At 43.8% G+C, this 18,497-nt stretch overlaps 1 protein-coding gene across 1 annotated transcript; it reads left to right on the top strand.

Annotated features, from left to right (window-relative positions):
• LOC311147051 (endophilin-A2-like) lies at window positions 1-17,960 on the top strand. The gene is made up of 8 exons (XM_084183662.1): window positions 1-171; window positions 8,528-8,596; window positions 8,709-8,925; window positions 9,127-9,260; window positions 9,377-9,535; window positions 14,105-14,208; window positions 14,337-14,467; window positions 15,025-17,960. The coding sequence occupies exons 1-8, from the start codon at window positions 127-129 to the stop codon at window positions 15,207-15,209; spliced, it is 1,044 nt and encodes a 347-aa protein (XP_084039788.1). The 5' UTR covers window positions 1-126; the 3' UTR covers window positions 15,210-17,960.
• Window positions 17,961-18,497: the final 537 nt, after the last annotated feature.

Raw genomic sequence — 18,497 nt, 5'->3', positions numbered from 1 at the left:
AGCTTGAAGAAGTGTATGGTCAGAGCAGCAGAGAAACTTCAGCGAGCTATTCCTAAAATCAAACTTTCAGTAATTATTTTAAATCAGCTTGCACGTAAAGAAATAAGCTAACATCCTGCTGCAAAAATGTCTGTTGCAGGCTTCAAGAAACAATTTTATAAAGCCAGCCAGGTCAGTGAACAACAACTTTTTACTTCGGCTAACGTTAGCTTGCTAGCTAAATTAGTTGGATTGCTAGCGTTAGTTCAATTTATGCAAAATATATAAATGTAATTTTTGACAAGAAAATATGTGACCCACATTTTTTTGTTAGCTAAATTATTCAACGTTTAATTTAGTCTAATGGCTAACTTCAGTGGACGGAAAAGTCCTGCAAAGTTAAATCGGCATTGCGCCAGTGAGTTGGGTACGTTAGTTAGCTACTGTTAGCAGCTAGCTAGCTGTCAGTTCAGCACGGTTTAGAAACTGACTGTGCTGTTACTTTGTCACGTCGTTATGCGATTGACACAATGTTTACATTTACTTCGGCTAGCTCACCACAATGTTTCAATTTACCATAACAAAAATGAGTTTGAAAACAGCGCCATTGCAGTGATTTCATTGTATAAGTTTGTATAGCTAAATTAGCTAGTGAGTTTCGTATCAGAATGTTGACTTGAAATACTTTCCCCCCTCTTTGTCTGCTGAGTTAAGCAGAAAAATTCAGCCACTCTCTCTTGACATCCTGGCTTGGGTTTACTGCCAGATTGCCCTTTGAGAAATGGGTAAAGCAGGGTAGATTAGAGGTGAATTAAACTAGCTGTGTGAGTGTGAGAGAGAGATACATTCATGGCAGGTGAATTCCTCACTCACACGATGAGTAGCACGGTCCCTACTCGCCAGATACAAACATGCTTATTACCCTTTTGTGGAATGTATTGCATGATGTAGTTGTCACTAACAATAGCACTTATCTAATAATAGGTTTGTTATTGCATTGGATGGATATGAGACTCATTGTAGCCTTTGCAGATACTATCAGAATCTGCATTTGGCCTCAAGGGAAGTAACTACAGAACAGGTTGTAAGTAGTCCTAAGGAAATCAACCGACAGCTTTGAGAGAGAGAAACTGTTGAAATGGGCCTATTAGATTTTTGTAAATACACTGGAGGCCCTCCATAAATACTGCTGTAACACAATGTGTTGTGTGTGTGTGTGAACTGGATTGGCATCTGACTGTACCACTCACCTCTACAGCATATCCTAGTCTCAGACAGGTTATTTGGCATATGCACCAATTAGGCTGGGCCTAGTCACCCTCAAGCCCATGTCATTAAATGTCCCTAGGAGAAATTAGGACAGGGTTGAACATGAGTGTGCAGAGACTGACGGACCCTTATTATGAGGTCATCTGCTATGTATGAAAAATGTATGCACTCACTAACTGTAAGTTGCTCTGGATAAGAACTTCTGCTAAATGACTCAAATGTAAAAAAAAAAAAAAAATGTAAATGTTATAGGGGCCTGTTTTGGAAATATGAGTGCGGTCTGTTGTAGTGTTGTCACGATTAGACCTTGTCTACGATATTCTGCTCCAAATATCGCGATATCCAATATAATCATTTTGCCATGTTAATGACAATGTTTCCAGACTGCAATTTTTGTGCTTATTTACAATATTATAGTCGCATTCTCATTAAATAATGTTAATGTGGTGAAACAATATGGCTTAGTTAATCCATTTAGATGTCATTTTCAACATATTGATACAGCCTAACTGATAAAACTGCACCGTTTTGATTAGCACATTTCAAATATAGTATAGTCTTGCGCTTCACGATACAGTGAGGGAAAAAAGTATTTGATCCCCTGCTGATTTTGTACGTTTGCCCACTGACAAAGACATGATCAGTCTATCATTTTAATGGTAGGTTTATTTGAACAGTGAGAGACAGAATAACAACAACAAAATAAAAATAAAATACATGTCAAAAATGTTATAAATTGATTTGCATTTTAATGAGGGAAATAAGTATTTGACCCCTCTGCAAAACATGACTTAGTACTTGGTGGCAAAACCCTTGTTGGCAATCACAGAGGTCAGACGTTTCTTGTAGTTGGCCACCAGGTTTGCACACATCTCAGGAGGGATTTTGTCCCACTCCTCTTTGCAGATCTTCTCCAAGTCATTAAGGTTCCGAGCCTGACGTTTGGCAACTCGAACCTTCAGCTCCCTCCACAGATTTTCAATGGGATTAAGGTCTGGAGACTGGCTAGGCCACTCCAGGACCTTAATGTGCTTCTTCTTGAGCCACTCCTTTGTTGCCTTGGCCGTGTGTTTTGGGTCATTGTCATGCTGGAATACCCAACCACGACCCATTTTCAATGCCCTGGCTGAGGGAACGAGGTTCTCACACAAGATTTGACGGTACATGGCCCCGCCCATCGTCCCTTTGATGCGGTGAAGTTGTCCTGTCCCCTTAGCAGAAAAACACCCCCAAAGCATAATGTTTCCACCTCCATGTTTGACGGTGGGGATGGTGTTCTTGGGGTCATAGGCAGCATTCCTCCCCCTCCAACACGGCGAGTTGAGTTGATAGCATTGAGGAGTACACCACATCAGTCACTGGCTTCATCAATAAGTGCATCGATGATGTCGTCCCCACAGTGACCGTACGTACATACCCCAACCAGAAGCCATGGATTACAGGCAACATCCGCACTGAGCTAAAGGGTAGAGCTGCCGCTTTCAAGGAGCGGGACTCTAACCCGGACGCTTATAAGAAATCCCGCTATGCCCTCGGATGAACCATCAAACAGGCAAAGAGTCAATACAGGACTAAGATTGAATCGTACTACACCGGCTCTGACGCTCGTCGGATGTGGCAGGGCTTAAACTATTACAGACTACAAAGGGAAGCACAGCCACGAGCTGCCCATTGACACAAGACTTCCAGACGAGCTAAACCACTTCTATGCTCGCTTCGAGGCAAGCAACACTGAAGCATGCATGAGAGCACCCGCTGTTCCGGATGACTATGTGATCACGCTCTCCGTAGCCGATGTGAGTAAGACTTTTAAGCAGGTCAACATTCACAAGGCCGCAGGGCCAGACGGATTACCAGGACGTGTACTCCGAGCATGTGCTGACCAACTGGCAAGTGTCTTCACTGACATTTTCAACATGTCCCTGACTGAGTCTGTAATACCAACATGTTTCAAACAGACCACCATAGTCCCCGTGCCCAAGGACTCTAAGATAACCTGCCTAAATGACTACCGACCCGTAGCACTGACGTCTGTAGCCATGAAGTGCTTTGAAAGGCTGGTCATGGCTCACATCAACACCATTATCCCAGAAACCCTAGACCCACTCCAATTTGCATACCGCCCCAACAGATCCACAGATGATGCAATCTCTATTGCACTCCACACTGCCCTTTCCCACCTGGACAAGAGGAACACCTACGTGAGAATGCTATTCATTGACTACAGCTCAGCGTTCAACACCATAGTGCCCTCAAAGCTCATCACTAAGCTAAGGATCCTGGGACTAAACACCTCCCTCTGCAACTGGATCCTGGACTTCCTGTCGGGCCGCCCCCAGGTGGTAAGGGTAGGTAACAACACATCTGCCACACTGATCCTCAACACAGGGCCCCTCAGGGGTGCGTGCTCAGTCCCCTCCTGTACTCCCTGTTCACCCATGACTGCATGGCCAGGCACGACTCAAACACCATCATTACGTTTGCCGACGACACAACAGTGGTAGGCCTGATCACCAACAACGATGAGACAGCCTATAGGGAGGAGGTCAGAGACCTGGCCGTGTGGTGCCAGGATAACAACCTCTCCCTCAACGTGACCAAGACAAAGGAGATGATTGTGGACTACAGGAAAAAAAGAGGACTGAGCACGCCCCCATTCTCATCGACGGGGCTGTAGTGGAACAGGTTGAGAGCTGTCCATATCACCAACCAACTATCATGGTCCAAACACACCAAGACAGTCGTGAAGAGGGCACGACAAAGCCTATTCCCCCTCAGGAGACTGAAAATATTTGGCATGGGTCCTTAGATCCTCAAAAAATTCTACAGCTGCACCATCGAGAGCATCCTGACTGGTTGCATCACCGCCTGGTATGGCAACTGCTTGGCCTCCAACCGTAAGGCACTACAGAGGATAGTGCGTACGGCCCAGTACATCACTGAGGCCAAGCTTCCTGCCATCCAGGACCTCTATACCAGGCGGTGTCAGAGGAAGGCCCTCAAAATTGTCAAAGACTCCAGCCACCCTAGTCATAGACTGTTCTCTCTGCTACCGCACGGCAAGCGGTACCGGAGTGCCAAGTCTAGGTCCAAAAGACTTCTCAACAGCTTCTACCCCCAAGCCATAAGACTCCTAAACAGCTAATCATGGCTACCCAGACTATTTGCTTTCTTGAGCAGGGGGACCTTGCGGGCACTGCAGGATTTCAGTCCTTCACGGCGTAGTGTGTTACCAATTGTTTTCTTGGTGACTATGGTCCCAGCTGCCTTGAGATCATTGACAAGATCCTCCCGTGTAGTTCTGGGCTGATTCCTCACCGTTCTCATGATCATTGCAACTCCACCAGGCCGAGGGAGGTTGACAGTTCTTTTGTGTTTCTTCCATTTGTGAATAATCGCACCAACTGTTGTCACCTTCTCACCAAGCTGCTTGGCGATGGTCTTGTAGCCCATTCCAGCCTTGTGTAGGTCTACAATCTTGTCCCTGACATCCTTGGAGAGCGCTTTGGTCTTGGCCATGGTGGAGAGTTTGGAATCTGATTGATTGATTGCTTCTGTGGACAGGTGTCTTTTATACAGGTAACAAGCTGAGATTAGGAGCACTCCCTTTAAGAGTGTGCTCCTAATCTCAGCTCGTTACCTGTATAAAAGACACCTGGGAGCCAGAAATCTTTCTGATTGAGAGGGGGTCAAATACTTATTTCCATCATTAAAATGCAAATCAATTTCTAAAATTTGTGACATGCGTTTTTCTGGATTTCTTTTGTTATTCTGTCCCTCACTGTTCAAATAAACCTACCATTAAAATTATAGACTGATCATTTCTTTGTCAGTGGGCAAACGTACGAAGTCAGCAGGGGATCAAATACTTTTTTCCCTCACTGTATATTGTCAATGTCAAATATCACAATATTTGATTAATCATATATCGGCCCATTCCTAGTCATGATACCCACATTTTAATATCACTACTTTATACCAGGGGTATTCAACTCTTACCCTATGAGGTCCTGCTGCTGGTTTTCTGTTCTACCTGATAATGAATTGCACCCACCTGGTGTCCCAGGTCTAAATCAGTCCATGATTAGAGGGCAACACTGAAAAAAAACACAGTGGAACTGGCTTTGAGGTCCAGAGTTGTTTCAGGGCTCTATATCATCATGATACCACAGAAGAAGAAAAAAAGAAAGTGGGGAGATGGACTGATTTTCCTTCTTTTTTTTCAGGGTTTCCCACTCGAAATCACACCTTTTTATTTATTTATAGGAGGGGAAAAAACGTGGATGTTCTAAGTCCACAACAATGCTCAAATCACACAGGAGACCATTTTTGAGGTTTGGGAAAAATCTAAATATTGATTTGAGTGTAGTTACCATTTAATTCAAGTGCGCATGCACCAAGGACTGTGGTTAGCAGTGTTTATTTAGCGCACATGGAGTTTGCAAAACAAATCCCCATTTGACTGGTGCAAATAATCATGATTCTGCAAAGTAGACGTATACTAGTTTGTACTTAACTTGAGAAGGTTTTTGGGAAAGTCTTTCCATCTACCTGAAGACTGTTATCATTAGCATTGCTAACGGCTACACAAACGGGAATTCCCGTGCCGTTTCCTCTTCAGAAAGTTGCAGGGAATACGAATCACTGATGCATTCTGTTCATGTCTTATGATAAACTTGAGAAAATGTATTACTTTTCTAATAAGTTCAATATATTTAGTTGATTTACAAACGTGAGACACATTTGATAGATAGAAGAACCAAAAGTAACATTCTAGTACCGGACCGTTCTTCATGTTATAGTATCGAAAAAGTACCAAAGTTTTGGTACACCGTGCAACAGTAGTCTGTTGGTGTGTTACTCCCACTTTGTCTGGTGGGGTGACTTGTTCGCTTATGGGTGTGGGCCATGGTGTGTTTCGTATATCTTGCAACGCAGTAGTAGTGCCCAAACCGGATTCCCGGGTCATTATTTAAGCCAGGAGAACAGACCAGGTCAACAGCCTGCCGATAAACACAGTCACTTCCACACACACTATCTCACACACACTCACATGCAAAGCATTATGCACATACAATAGAACATCAGTAATAGTCTGTTGGCTTACGCGCACGCATACACACACACATAGACCCTCTTGCGCTTCCTCTTCTCTCTGACGCAGTTCAAGTTAATTTGTTAGTCATGGTCAACATGAACATGAAATGATGGGTTATCACATTTTTTACACCTATGACATTGAAAACCAATACGTAATTGCTTCATTTTGTATCACTGAACTCCATGCATTAGCCTGTTCCCATTTCATAATATTGACTGTATTGTCTTATGAGGAATTATTTCAAGTTGGTAATTTTGATAATTTTGCTCCTCTCAGGTAAAAAAAAATGAGTAGCCTACTCATTGCTACATCTTGAACCGCAGATCATGGAATAGGCTACGGCTACATTAATGCACAGAGAGAGAACCTGCAAAACCGCTGGTGATCATCATGTGAACACACACCAGAGAAATGTGTTGAGAACATGAACAAACATGCCTTAAATATGTTCCCACTCCCAGGCAGGCCCATCTCCAGTCCTACATGTTATGTCATATAGCATAATGTGGATTACAGCTATCAGTAGCTGAAGCCTGGTCACTGGGCATGGCATGTTATGTGACTGACTATGGTAACTGCAACAGTTATTGCACTTAAGGTGCGACCTGTAATTTCATGATTTATGGCAGCAAAGATATTATTGCCCCTGCAGGACTGAAGCAGGCGTATCGTCTTTGAGAGTGTATTGCACACTGATGGGCCGGTTATCAAGGTTGATGAGTAGTTACTAGTTGATAAGTTTAATCAGTTGTGTAAAACTTCTGGAATGGAGCAAAAGCCTGCACACACTGTGGATCTCCATGACTTAGATTAAAGAACACTGCTAATATAAAGACTGATTGACTAACCCATCTGCTGTGTGCATGTAGTGAGATAAAGGCCCTGGAGACAGCTGCACTGAGTCACATGGTGAAGGAATATACAATAAGAGTCTGTTTGATTTTACCTGCCAATCAACCAAAAGCTTTGGTGCATGTGCACATGGATGTGTGTGTGTGTGTGAGAAAGTCTCTGTCTGTGGAAGTGTTCCTGTCTGTTGGTGACTTGTGGGGTCCAAGGGCTATTATTTAAGTAATAATGCATTCAGTATGAAAAGAAAACAAAAAAGTGGTCATCTGAGTGCTCGTCGTCCTCCTTGACCTGACTGCAGTTCGGCATCGTAACAGACTTCAATGGGCAAATGCTCTCCTTCGATGGCCACTGGCACGCTGGAGAAGTGTGCTCTTCACTGATGAATCCCAGTTTCAACTGTACCGGGCAGTTGTGTGAGCAAGCGGTTTGCTGATGTCAACGTTGTGAACAGAGTGCCCCATGGTGGGGTTATGGTATGGGCAGGCATAAGCTACGGACAACGAACACAATTGCATTTTATCGATGGCAATTTGAATGCAGAGATACCATGGCGAGATCCTGAGGCCCATTGTCGTGCCGTTCATCCGCTGCCATCACGTCATGTTTCAGCATGATAATACACCGCCTCGTCGCAAGGATCTGTACACAATTCCTGGAAACTGAAAATGTGCCAGTTCTTCCATGGCCTGCATACTCACCAGACATGTCACCCATTGAGCATGTTTGGGATGCTCTGGATTGATGTGTACGACAAAGTGTTCCAGTTCCCGCCAATATCCAGCAACTTCGCACAACCATTGAAGAGGAGTGGGACAACAATCAACAGCCTGATCAACTCTATGCGAAGGAGATGTCGCGCTGCATGAGGCAAATTGTGGTCACACCAGATACTGACTGATTTTCTGATCCACACCCCTACCTTTTTTTAAAGGTATCTCTGACCAACAGATGCATATCTGTATTTCCAGTCATGTGAAATCCAGAGATTAGGGCCTAATGAATTTATTTCAATTGACTGATTTCCTTATATGAACTGTAAATCAGTAAAATCTTTGGAATTGCATGTTGTGTTTTTATATTTTTGTGCAGTGTAGACTTTCACTGCTTGGAGTAGTCATGTCCTGTAATGAACCAGCACAAACTGGAGAAGAGCAAACTTTCTCCATCACGTGGTCAAATGCAACATTTCACTTATATGCTACTATTGTCTGAATTAGGCCTGCTTTGTTGTGATCTAAAAGTCATGTCCTGTGCAGAATGGATGTGAAAGAGACTTGTATTCAACGTATTATTCTCCTCCCTTTCTCTCTACCTGATCCTTTGTAGATGGTGAGTGAGAAGGTGGGGGGTGCAGAAGGAACCAAGCTGGATGAAGACTTCAAAGATTTGGAGAAGGTAAGGGCTCGGTCCCCTTAACAAAAACACACACCTGGACAACAAACCACCTACAGTTTGTTACATAATTATGTTGTACATAATTCTCTTACTCTTTCTCTCCTCCCCATAGAGGGCAGATGTTACCAGCAAAGCGGTGGTGGATGTCATCTCTAAAACCTCTGAGTACCTGCAGCCCAACCCAGCGTCCAGGGCCAAGCTGACCATGCTGAACACAGTGTCTAAGATCCGGGGCCAGGTGAAGAGCCCTGGCTACCCCCAGGCTGAGGGGCTGCTAGGGGAGAGTATGGCCAAGTTCGGACGAGAGATTGGAGAGGACACAAACTTTGGTAAGAAAGAGAAATTGGTTTCATAAACCACCATAATAGTTGTATTTTAGTCTTTGGCCCTCAAAATACAGAATTCCAGGTGTGTTTGTGTGTGTGTATAATGTAGTGACCACTTAAAAGAGTACTCAACAGAAGAACCTTGTCCTTTTTGGCAGGTGAGTGGATTGTGTATCCACTCCTGTAACTGTGTTTGTCCTGTAGGTGGGGCCCTGGTGGACGTGGGCGAGTCCATGAAGAGGCTGGCCGAAGTCAAGGACTCCCTGGACATCGACGTCAAACAAAACTTTATCGACCCACTGCAGGCCGTCGTCGACAAGGACATCAAAGATATCCAGGTACAGATCTAGAATGAGATGAATGAGTGATTCTCAACTCTCCCCCAATGTTACACATTTTTGTTCTAACCTTGCACAATCAACTAATGGAGGGCTCTCTCCTTCTCCTTCCTCAGCATCATCTGAAGAAGCTGGAGGGCAGGCGTCTGGACTACGACTATAAGAAGAAGCGGCAGGGGAAGATCCCAGACGAGGAGCTGAGATCGGCCCTGGAGAAGTTCCATGAGTCCAAAGAGATGGCCGAGAGCTCCATGCACAACCTGCTTGAGACTGACGTGAGTCATACCTCAGGGGTGAAGGGTTAGAGGTTAGAGGTTAGGGGTCAGAGTTGGGGAGTCATACCAGAGACAGACAGCCACAATCAATCAATCAAATTTGTATCTATCAATCACATTTTTATCATAGTGCCAGGATAGTTTTTGATTCCCGGGACCACCCATGCGTAAAAATGCACACATGACTGTAAGTCGCTTTGGATAAATGTGTCTGCTAAATTATAGACAGCTAACTGCCAAAATAATGGAAACACAATTAGGGATACAAAGTATATTGAAAACAGGTGCTTCCACACAGGTGTGGTTCCTGAGTTAATTAACCAATTAACTTCCCGTCATGTATAAAAATGCTGGGTAGGCCATTATTATAGGATGACAATGCCCCCATCCACAGGGCACGAGTGGTCACGGAATGGTTTGATGAGCATGAAAACGATGTAAACCATATGCCATGGCCGTCTCAGTCACCAGATCTCATCCCAATTGAACACTTATGGGAGATTCTGGAGCGGTGCCTGAGACAAGGTAAAATCATGACGTCAGTGATCTTCAGGTCGGAGCTCTAGAAAGGCCAGAGTTCCCGACTTGGAATTCCGAGTTGGATGACCGGTCAAAATGTATTTTCCCAGTCGGAGCTCGTTTTTTCAGTGTTCCCAGTTGTCTTGAATTCACTGAAGTCTGAGATTTCCCAGTACCGAGTTTCCAGTTGTTTTGAACGCGGCAGAAGTCAAGCTTGGTGGACAGCCTGTCCAATGTATTCAACCTTTTCTGGCCCATGGTGTTGCGTGTGAATGTTTATCCTTTTAAGCTTGGAAAAGAGACCCTTAAACCCAGACTTGGACCACACACCCTCTCCATCGAATAGCTGGCAGGTGAAGCTAAATAGTGATTGCTTTGCAACGCTTGCAGTTAGCCACTGATTCCTTCCAAACCACTCATTGTTGAATTTGCGATTTCCATCTTGTTGTGTAATGTTTATGTCCAATGGCCGATGAGCACCGATACGTTTTATCTATAATTTCTCTTCATGTGACAAGGATTGATTGATTTATTTTTATTTCACCTTTATTTAACCAGGTAAGCCAGTTGAACAAGTTCTCATTTACAACTGCGACCTGGCCAAGATAAAGCAAAGCAGTGCGATAAAAACAACAACACAGAGTTACATATGGGGTAAAAAAACATAAAGTCAAAAAATACAACAGAAAATATATATACAGTGTGTGCAAATGTAGCAAGTTATGGAGGTAAGGCAATAAATAGGCTATAGTGCAAAATAATTACAATTAGTATTAACACTGGAATGCTAGATGTGCAAGAGATTATGTGCAAATAGAGATACTGGGGTGCAAAATAGCAAAATAAATAACAATATAGGGATGAGGTAGTTGGGTGGGCTAATTTCAGATGGGCTGTGTACAGGTGCAGTGATCGGTAAGGTGCTCTGACAACTGATGCTTAAAGTTAGTGAGGGAGATAAGAGTCTCCAGCTTCAGAGATTTTTGCAATTCGTTCCAGTCATTGGCAGCAGAGAACTGGAAGGAATGGCGGCCAAAGGAGGTGTTGGCTTTGTGAATGACCAGTGAGATATACCTGCTGGAGTGCAGACTACGGGTGGGTGCTGCTATGGTGACCAATGAGCTAAGATAAAGCGGGGATTTGCCTAGCAGTGATTTATAGATGGCCTGGAGCCAGTGGGTTTGACGACGAACATGTAGTGAGGACCAGCCAACAAGAGCGTACAGGTCACAGTGGTGGGTAGTGTATGGGGCTTTGGAGACAAAACGGATGGCACTGTGATAGACTACATCCAATTTGCTGAGTAGAGTGTTGGAGGCTATTTTGTAAATGACATCGCCGAAGTCAAGGATCGGTAGGATAGTCAGTTTTACGAGGGCATGTTTGGCAGCATGAGTGAAGGAGGCTTTGTTGCGAAATAGGAAGCCGATTCTAGATTTAACTTTGGATTGGAGATTCTTAATGTGAGTCTGGAAGGAGAGTTTACAGTCTAACCAGACACCTAGGTATTTGTAGTTGTCCACATACTCTAGGTCAGACCCGTCGAGAGTGGTGATTCTAGTTGGGTGGGCGGGTGCCAGCAGCGTTCGATTGAAGAGCATGCATTTAGTTTTACTAGTGTTTAAGAGCAGTTGGAGGCTACTGAAGGAGTGTTGTATGGCATTGAAGCTCGTTTGGAGGTTTGTTAACACAGTGTCCAATGAAGGGCCAGATGTATACAAAATGGTGTCGTCTGCGTAGAGGTGGATCTGAGAGTCACCAGCAGCAAGAGCGACATCATTGATATACACGGAGAAAAGTATCGGCCCAAGAATTGAACCCTGTGGCACCCCCATAGAGACTGCCATAGGTCCAGACAACAGGCCCTCCGATTTGACACACTGAACTCTATCTGAGAAGTAGTTGGTGAACCAGGCGAGGCAGTCATTTGAGAAACCAAGGAAAAGGATTTGCCAGTAGATTGTCGACGTGATTCATGATGACTGCTTGCTAGCTAAGATTTTGAAAGTATGATGTTGACATGATCAGTCCAATCAAAGCTACGGTGGATATAACGTGATTTGACGTAATTTTATCTGTGGCCAATTACCTTGAGCCTTCTTGGATGGGCACTTCTAATGTAACTCTATGGCAGCACCCAAGGAGGCTTGAACTTTCTAGCTCTCCCTGTAGATTTTGCGGTGGCGTAGTGTCCCGATGAGTAACAGAACACTGAGCCAATCACGGCGCAACTAGAGACGATTACCAACCCCTACGCTCTATATTTTCCGCTGGCTGCCCCTCCCCCACAGAAAGCACTGAGCTAGGCTGAAACCCCTGCATTTTGGAGCTCCCTTACTCAAGAAAGCAAAAAAGAGACCATGTTTGAATGCGGCTTTATTAACTGTGTCCCACCTGCCCTGAATGACATGTCGCCACTGCCTGTATATAGTGCTTCTTACAAATGAATTGGTCATAAAGTGCTTCCTTAACAGAAACATATGTGCCTAAACTCCTCAATAGCAAGTAGAAACAACAGTGACAAGGAAAAAAGGGAGCCTGTTTTCCATTGGTTGTCTGGGTAGATGATCAGAGCTAGTATGATCGTCATGCCATATGAGGCTTCATACTCTCAAACCTAGCATTAGCATTGGCACTAGATTTGGCATCAACGTTAGTATTAGCCTTGATGAGTATTTCAGGACCAGAATGCAGTCAGCTTACCACGACTACATAGCTGGTGAGTGGAACAGTTATGTAATGTCACAGCATTGTGTGTATTAGCAACTGAGAATAAGTCTAACCCGTCTCAGATTGCCTGGGGCCTCATTTGTAAATGTTGCGTATGTAAATATACCCCAAAACATGCATGCGCTAGTTTTCCCACAAAAGTTGGCATTTATAAAAACTGAACTTGACGTGAGAATGTGCTAAGAAAGGAAAACAACTAGATGCATCCATTTGCAGTTAGTAGGCCTAAAATCTCTGTTTAAAAACATATATTCTGAAATAATTAGACATTGGAAACTATTTCTTATTTATTTTATTTTCATATCCATTGCAGGATAAATTCCTCCCCTTTTCTGGCCGTGATGCATTCCCGAAGTAGCCATACAACAAATGACCATGCGCATCTCTAATTGAATTGGGCCCAGTAGCCTAGTAAATAGATAGACTATGTATTTCAAGCTTTGCTGTAGTGTAGCCTATACCATTCCATTGGCAGCACGGTTTATAACAGGCTACAGTCAAATTTAACAGGTGAACAGACAGTTTATCTTTTACATTGAAGTATGTATGCAACTACTGTAAGTAGCCTACTGTAATGTCAATGTTTTTGAGTAGCCTAGGCCCTAGACAATGTTTCAGAACTTGCAGGCAGTCCAGCATATTTAGGTTGGGGGTAAAAGTCGATGCAAAACATTGTTGCGTTCAAACGTTCTGCTGACAGGTCCACAACAATTAGCCATAGTTTTTTCTTTAAGAATCTGTCAGTCCTTTGCCAGATACAGCATAAGTTACTGCAAAATATTAAAAGATTCTGCCAACACCTTCAAAGACATTTGATTAAATTTGCCATTGCTCTTTCTTTTAGAAACTGACGTGGCCTAATTCAAATAGTTCTAAATGATGTAGCAAATAAAGGGTGTTATTGTCACCATAAAAGGTGAATGGAGGGTGTTTTCCAGGCAGAGTTATAATGCTAGTTCACGAGCGAGCAGTTTTAAGACCGGTCTGATTTATAACGGGAAACATATGTATGGCGTGTGCCAAGTTTATAAATCTCAATATTTTTAGACGTACCTATTCATATCAGAAATTGCGCACAAAGATATTTAGTGTAACATTTATGCAACGGTTATAAATGAGGCCCATGTTAGGTATTTACCTTTTATTTGATCAGGGGTGAGGGGAGAGTACAACACGTGTTAGTAGGAACAAAGCAGTTTTGAGAGTCCGAAAATAGACCTTGTGAGGTGAGAGGAAGAAGAACAATAAAGCAAACATGCCAAAGTGTAAATGTGCCATGTCCCCCTGTATTAATAATATATCTGACTGATTTCTGTGTAGGTGGAGCAGGTGAGTCAGATGGCTTCTCTGGTGGAGTCCCAGCTGCAGTATCACAAACAAGCCGTGCAGGTTCTGGAGGAGCTGACTGACAAACTCCGAGAACGGTATTTCAGCTGTGTGTGTGTGTGTGTAGACATTACAATTCAGTTGAAGATATTTGTGTTGGTTGTTACTGTGTGTGTGTATTTGCGTGTGTGTGACTGAGTCATCCCCTCTCCTGTGTGTGTATCAGGGTGAACGAGGCCCAGTCTCGCCCCAGGCGGGAGTACACTCCTAAACCCAAACCCTCCTTTGACTACGGAGAGCCGGAGCACTCAAACGGAGGATACTCTCCCACTGCCAACTCCCCTTCATACTCGTCAGGTAAGACTGACCCTTAACTGTGTGCGTAGTGTGTGCGTGCTTTTGTCTCTGTCTGTATCTGTCTCACCAGCCCAGAACTGATCTTTCTCTATGTATGTATAGCCCCCCTTGTAGAAGTCCCATCCTTCCACAGAACACTGTCCATGAAGATCAATCGACACTGTGAGTGTGTGTGAGTCTGTGAAAAACTCACTTCAGTCCAGGAGTTTTTTTAAATAACATGGAATGGTGTGTGTTGGATGCTTTAACCCTTCCATCCCCTGCATGTCACCACAAAGAGGATATGGTTGGTCACTAACACACACTTGCTCCGGCCTCTACAACCACTAAACTAACCCTGTGCACTGGAGATGGTAACGGTTCCCTTCAGCCCTGTGAGCCCAGCGGTTCGGAGGTTTCTGAAGTGTTCTGGTTCCGGAAGGGTTCCTCTCCTGCATCTCCCTCATTTAAACTCTGGAAGTGGTCCTGGTTTGAAAATGCTGACCAGAAGAATGCAAAATTCAAGTTCCTTTTTCTCTTTCCCTTTCCAACACATTCCTCTCCTTCCCTGTCCCCAGCCTCTGAGCCGTGCGCTAAGGCAATGTATGACTTTGAGCCGGAGAACGAGGGTGAGCTGGGCTTCCGCGAGGGCGACATCATCACGCTGACCAACCGCATCGACGAGAACTGGTTCGAGGGCACACTCCGCGGCCAATCAGGATTCTTCCCCAACAACTACGTAGAAGTGGTCGTGCCCCTGTAATGCTCAGAGAGGAGAAGAGAAGGAGAGGGAGGGAAGGGAGGAGAGAGGTAAACCAGAGAGGGCATCTCAATAGTCTAAAGTGGCCTCCAGTTCATGGTCACTGGTCTAAAAATGCAGGACTGATGCCTACAAGGAGATCTCGGTGTAAGAAAATTCGATGAGGAAAGAGGTCACTTTAGGTTATTGAGATTCACCCAAAGATGGATGGATAGAAAAAGTGAGGGAGAGAGGAAAAGGATGTTGATTGAGAGAAAAGTTAGTACAACATTGGGGTGGGTGTATCTTTGTTTTCATTCTCTATGCACCTGTGCACTTTCTACACTTCACCTCCCTTACCGGGAGATATGAAGAAGGGGTTACTAGAGGAGATGTTTGTGTTATTATGTGTGACCTGTACCCATGAACACTACCAGGCTATGCTGTAAAATTGCCTTGAAATTGTTGCCTTTAATCACTCATTTACTTAACGTTATTGTTCTTATTTCTAGGCAAAATAGTTTAAATATGTTTTACTCTTCCACAAGTGGGAATCAAAAGCCTGTTCATTTTAATGCACACGCGCCCTCCTCTTTGATATACAAACACAAAATCCATACACCCATTATATTCCTCCCTGAAGTGGAGCGTTAGATGGGTCGCCGTTTTAGCAGTTAAATGCTGCCCTCTGCTGGTCTACGTGTGTTAGACCTTCAGGAGTAGGATGAAGTTGCCCATAGATATGGATCAGTTTTGCGTGTTTCCCCCTAATGGTTAATTTCATGGTCCTTTTTTCTAACTCGTAATCTATCCCATACTTGTAAAATGTGATTTGTTCAGCTGGTATGTGGAATAACTAGCCTGTTTACCAGCCTGTTTCTACTCAAGCCAACGTGGCCATTGTCTTGGCATGGTAACAATATGGTGTTGTTGGAAACAGTTGGGCACCTAGGCTAGTGAATAACTGTAGTGAATGGTCCTTTTCTGTTGGCATACACACATCTCTGCTGGTCAGAGTTGTACTATGTCTCTTAACACGATCTCTGTTTGGTACTGTTACTGCTGCTAGGCTGCCTTTCATAGACTCCGTCTGCAATACCCCTGTGCCTTCCTCCCCCTCTCCTCTGGATCTCTGCCTTACACTAACTTTTATATGGCCAAATGATCAAAAAGGGAAACTTTGCATTTCCCACCCCGTCCTTAGTTCTGAATGTGTTTTTGTGTTCTAACTCTGATTTGTAGCAATCTGTACCTTCTGACAATAACCCTTGTCTCTGTGTGCCTGAGGGCTGAAACCAAAGTACCAACTTTTTTTTGAGAGTGGAGATGGATACCACAGTGGCCTCCTATGATTGACTTGCTACTGTCAGTCTGCGTACGGTCAGTAAGGTGTGTGCATGTCTGTCAGTATGCATCGCTTGTTGACACTGCTGGCAGTGTCTTGGAGAATGTATTCAGGTTTTCTAGAGCATGCATTTACAGATGCTACCAAAAGGGGATTTGAAATCACATTCTTCATTGGAGAAGTATTTTAAAGAAGGGTAGTTGTTTTGTATTTACACATGTCACCCCCATGGTGTGTGTGTGGGAGAGAAAGAGAGGAAAGAGTACTGGATATGACCATGAACTTGTTTTTCTGGGTGTTACACTGTTCTAGTTTCAGTTCCACCTACACCTTTTACCCAGAGCCTCAACTGTAAAGATATGAACTCTACACACAGACAATAACTGGTTCTCCTTGATATCTAGTTGTTTCACTCCATCACAGCACCCGTGGAACTGGAACAGAATCTTTTATTTAGAAATGGCACAGGACAGCTTATCCCCTACCCCCACTCGCTGGCTCTCTGCCCCCATTCCTATGCCCCCTTTACTCCCCTCCTACCCCTCTCTCACACCTGCCCCGGGTCCTTCCCTATTGTCATCCCTAATCCTCCCCCTCGAGCCCTGCCCCTCTCCCATCACTACAGAACTCTCCCTCCCCATCTCCCTCTCTCCACTCCTTCCCTAGAACATGCAGCTCACTACCAAAAGAAACCTAATATCCCTTGTGCATTTTGGCATGTTCCTCTTAACTTAATGTTTACATGTGTCTCTTGTTGTCTGTTATATTCGTTGGATTGACATGGTTTGGGGTTTAGTGCCTCTGTCAGTGAGTAATGTTTAGGTTCAGGTGTGGTTTGCCATGGCCCATTAGCCTAACTAAAAATAACTACGAAGGGGGACCGAGGTGGGGGGGAGAGAAGGGGCTCAGGTTGTGCCAAGTACCTCGTATACCTGTTTAATAATATAACAAAGGGCTCAGATCAACTTTGTCCGTTTTTGCGGACGTGTGTGTCGTCAACTATTCTAATGCCATTGGTGACTAATTATATTTGTATGTTTTTCACACTACATTCGTAGCTGGGGTAGATCTACTAAACCCCACAGGAGTACCATATTATTTGGATATTATGAAAATAAGTATTATCTTAACTAACTTTATTTGAATATACAGAATCATATTGGAAGGTGTCCAGTGTACATTTATAGTATCCTGCATGTGTCTCTATATGTAATGTGTCTTGCTTTAGCGATGATGCCTCATTTTGAGGCTCAGTTTTTTTTTTTACTGTGACGCTCTCCAGGGATCGAGGCTTGAACCGAGGCAGGATTATTTCTGGATTATCTTTGTATTGTCATGTATAATCTCCTGTGTATTGTATATTTTTGTTATGATGTAAAGGGGAAAGGATTCTGTCCTTTCGCTTCTTAAATAAATATAAAGGAAAGTGAAGTGGCCCTCAGTGTGTTGGTTGTGTCTTCAGGTTTACAATGCATGATTGGATGGATTGTTTTCTTTTTGGGGTCCCCTGTAGCTCAGTTGGTAGAGCATGGCGCTTGCAACGCCAGGGTTGTGGGTTCGTTTCCCACGGGGGGCCAGTATGAAAATGTATGCACTCACTAACTGTAAGTCGTTCTGGATAAGAGCGTCTGCTAAATGACTAACATGTAAAAATATAAATTCCACTATTTTCAGAAAAGTCTCATTCATTAATACAGTGTAGTTTCGATATTGTACACACATTTTGAATGAAATGATGTAGGTAATGTTAGCCTAAATTAATAGAATAATCTAATCAGTGGTTTCAAAAACACAAGTCGATTGTCAAAAAATAAATTGATCAATCAGGCTCTGGAATAAATGTCCAAGCAGACTATTCCAGCAATATATTTGAGATGTCACAACCAATCTCTAACCCTCCTGAAGAAGCCTAGCCCAATCAAAGCAAACTGCACAATAAACCACACAATGACATATCCTATCCTGAC

This window comes from Coregonus lavaretus, assembly GCF_964263955.1.
Source record: "Coregonus lavaretus genome assembly, chromosome: 19".
In the NCBI taxonomy this organism is placed as follows: domain Eukaryota; kingdom Metazoa; phylum Chordata; class Actinopteri; order Salmoniformes; family Salmonidae; genus Coregonus; species Coregonus lavaretus.
This window is presented reverse-complemented; position numbering and strand designations above follow the sequence as displayed.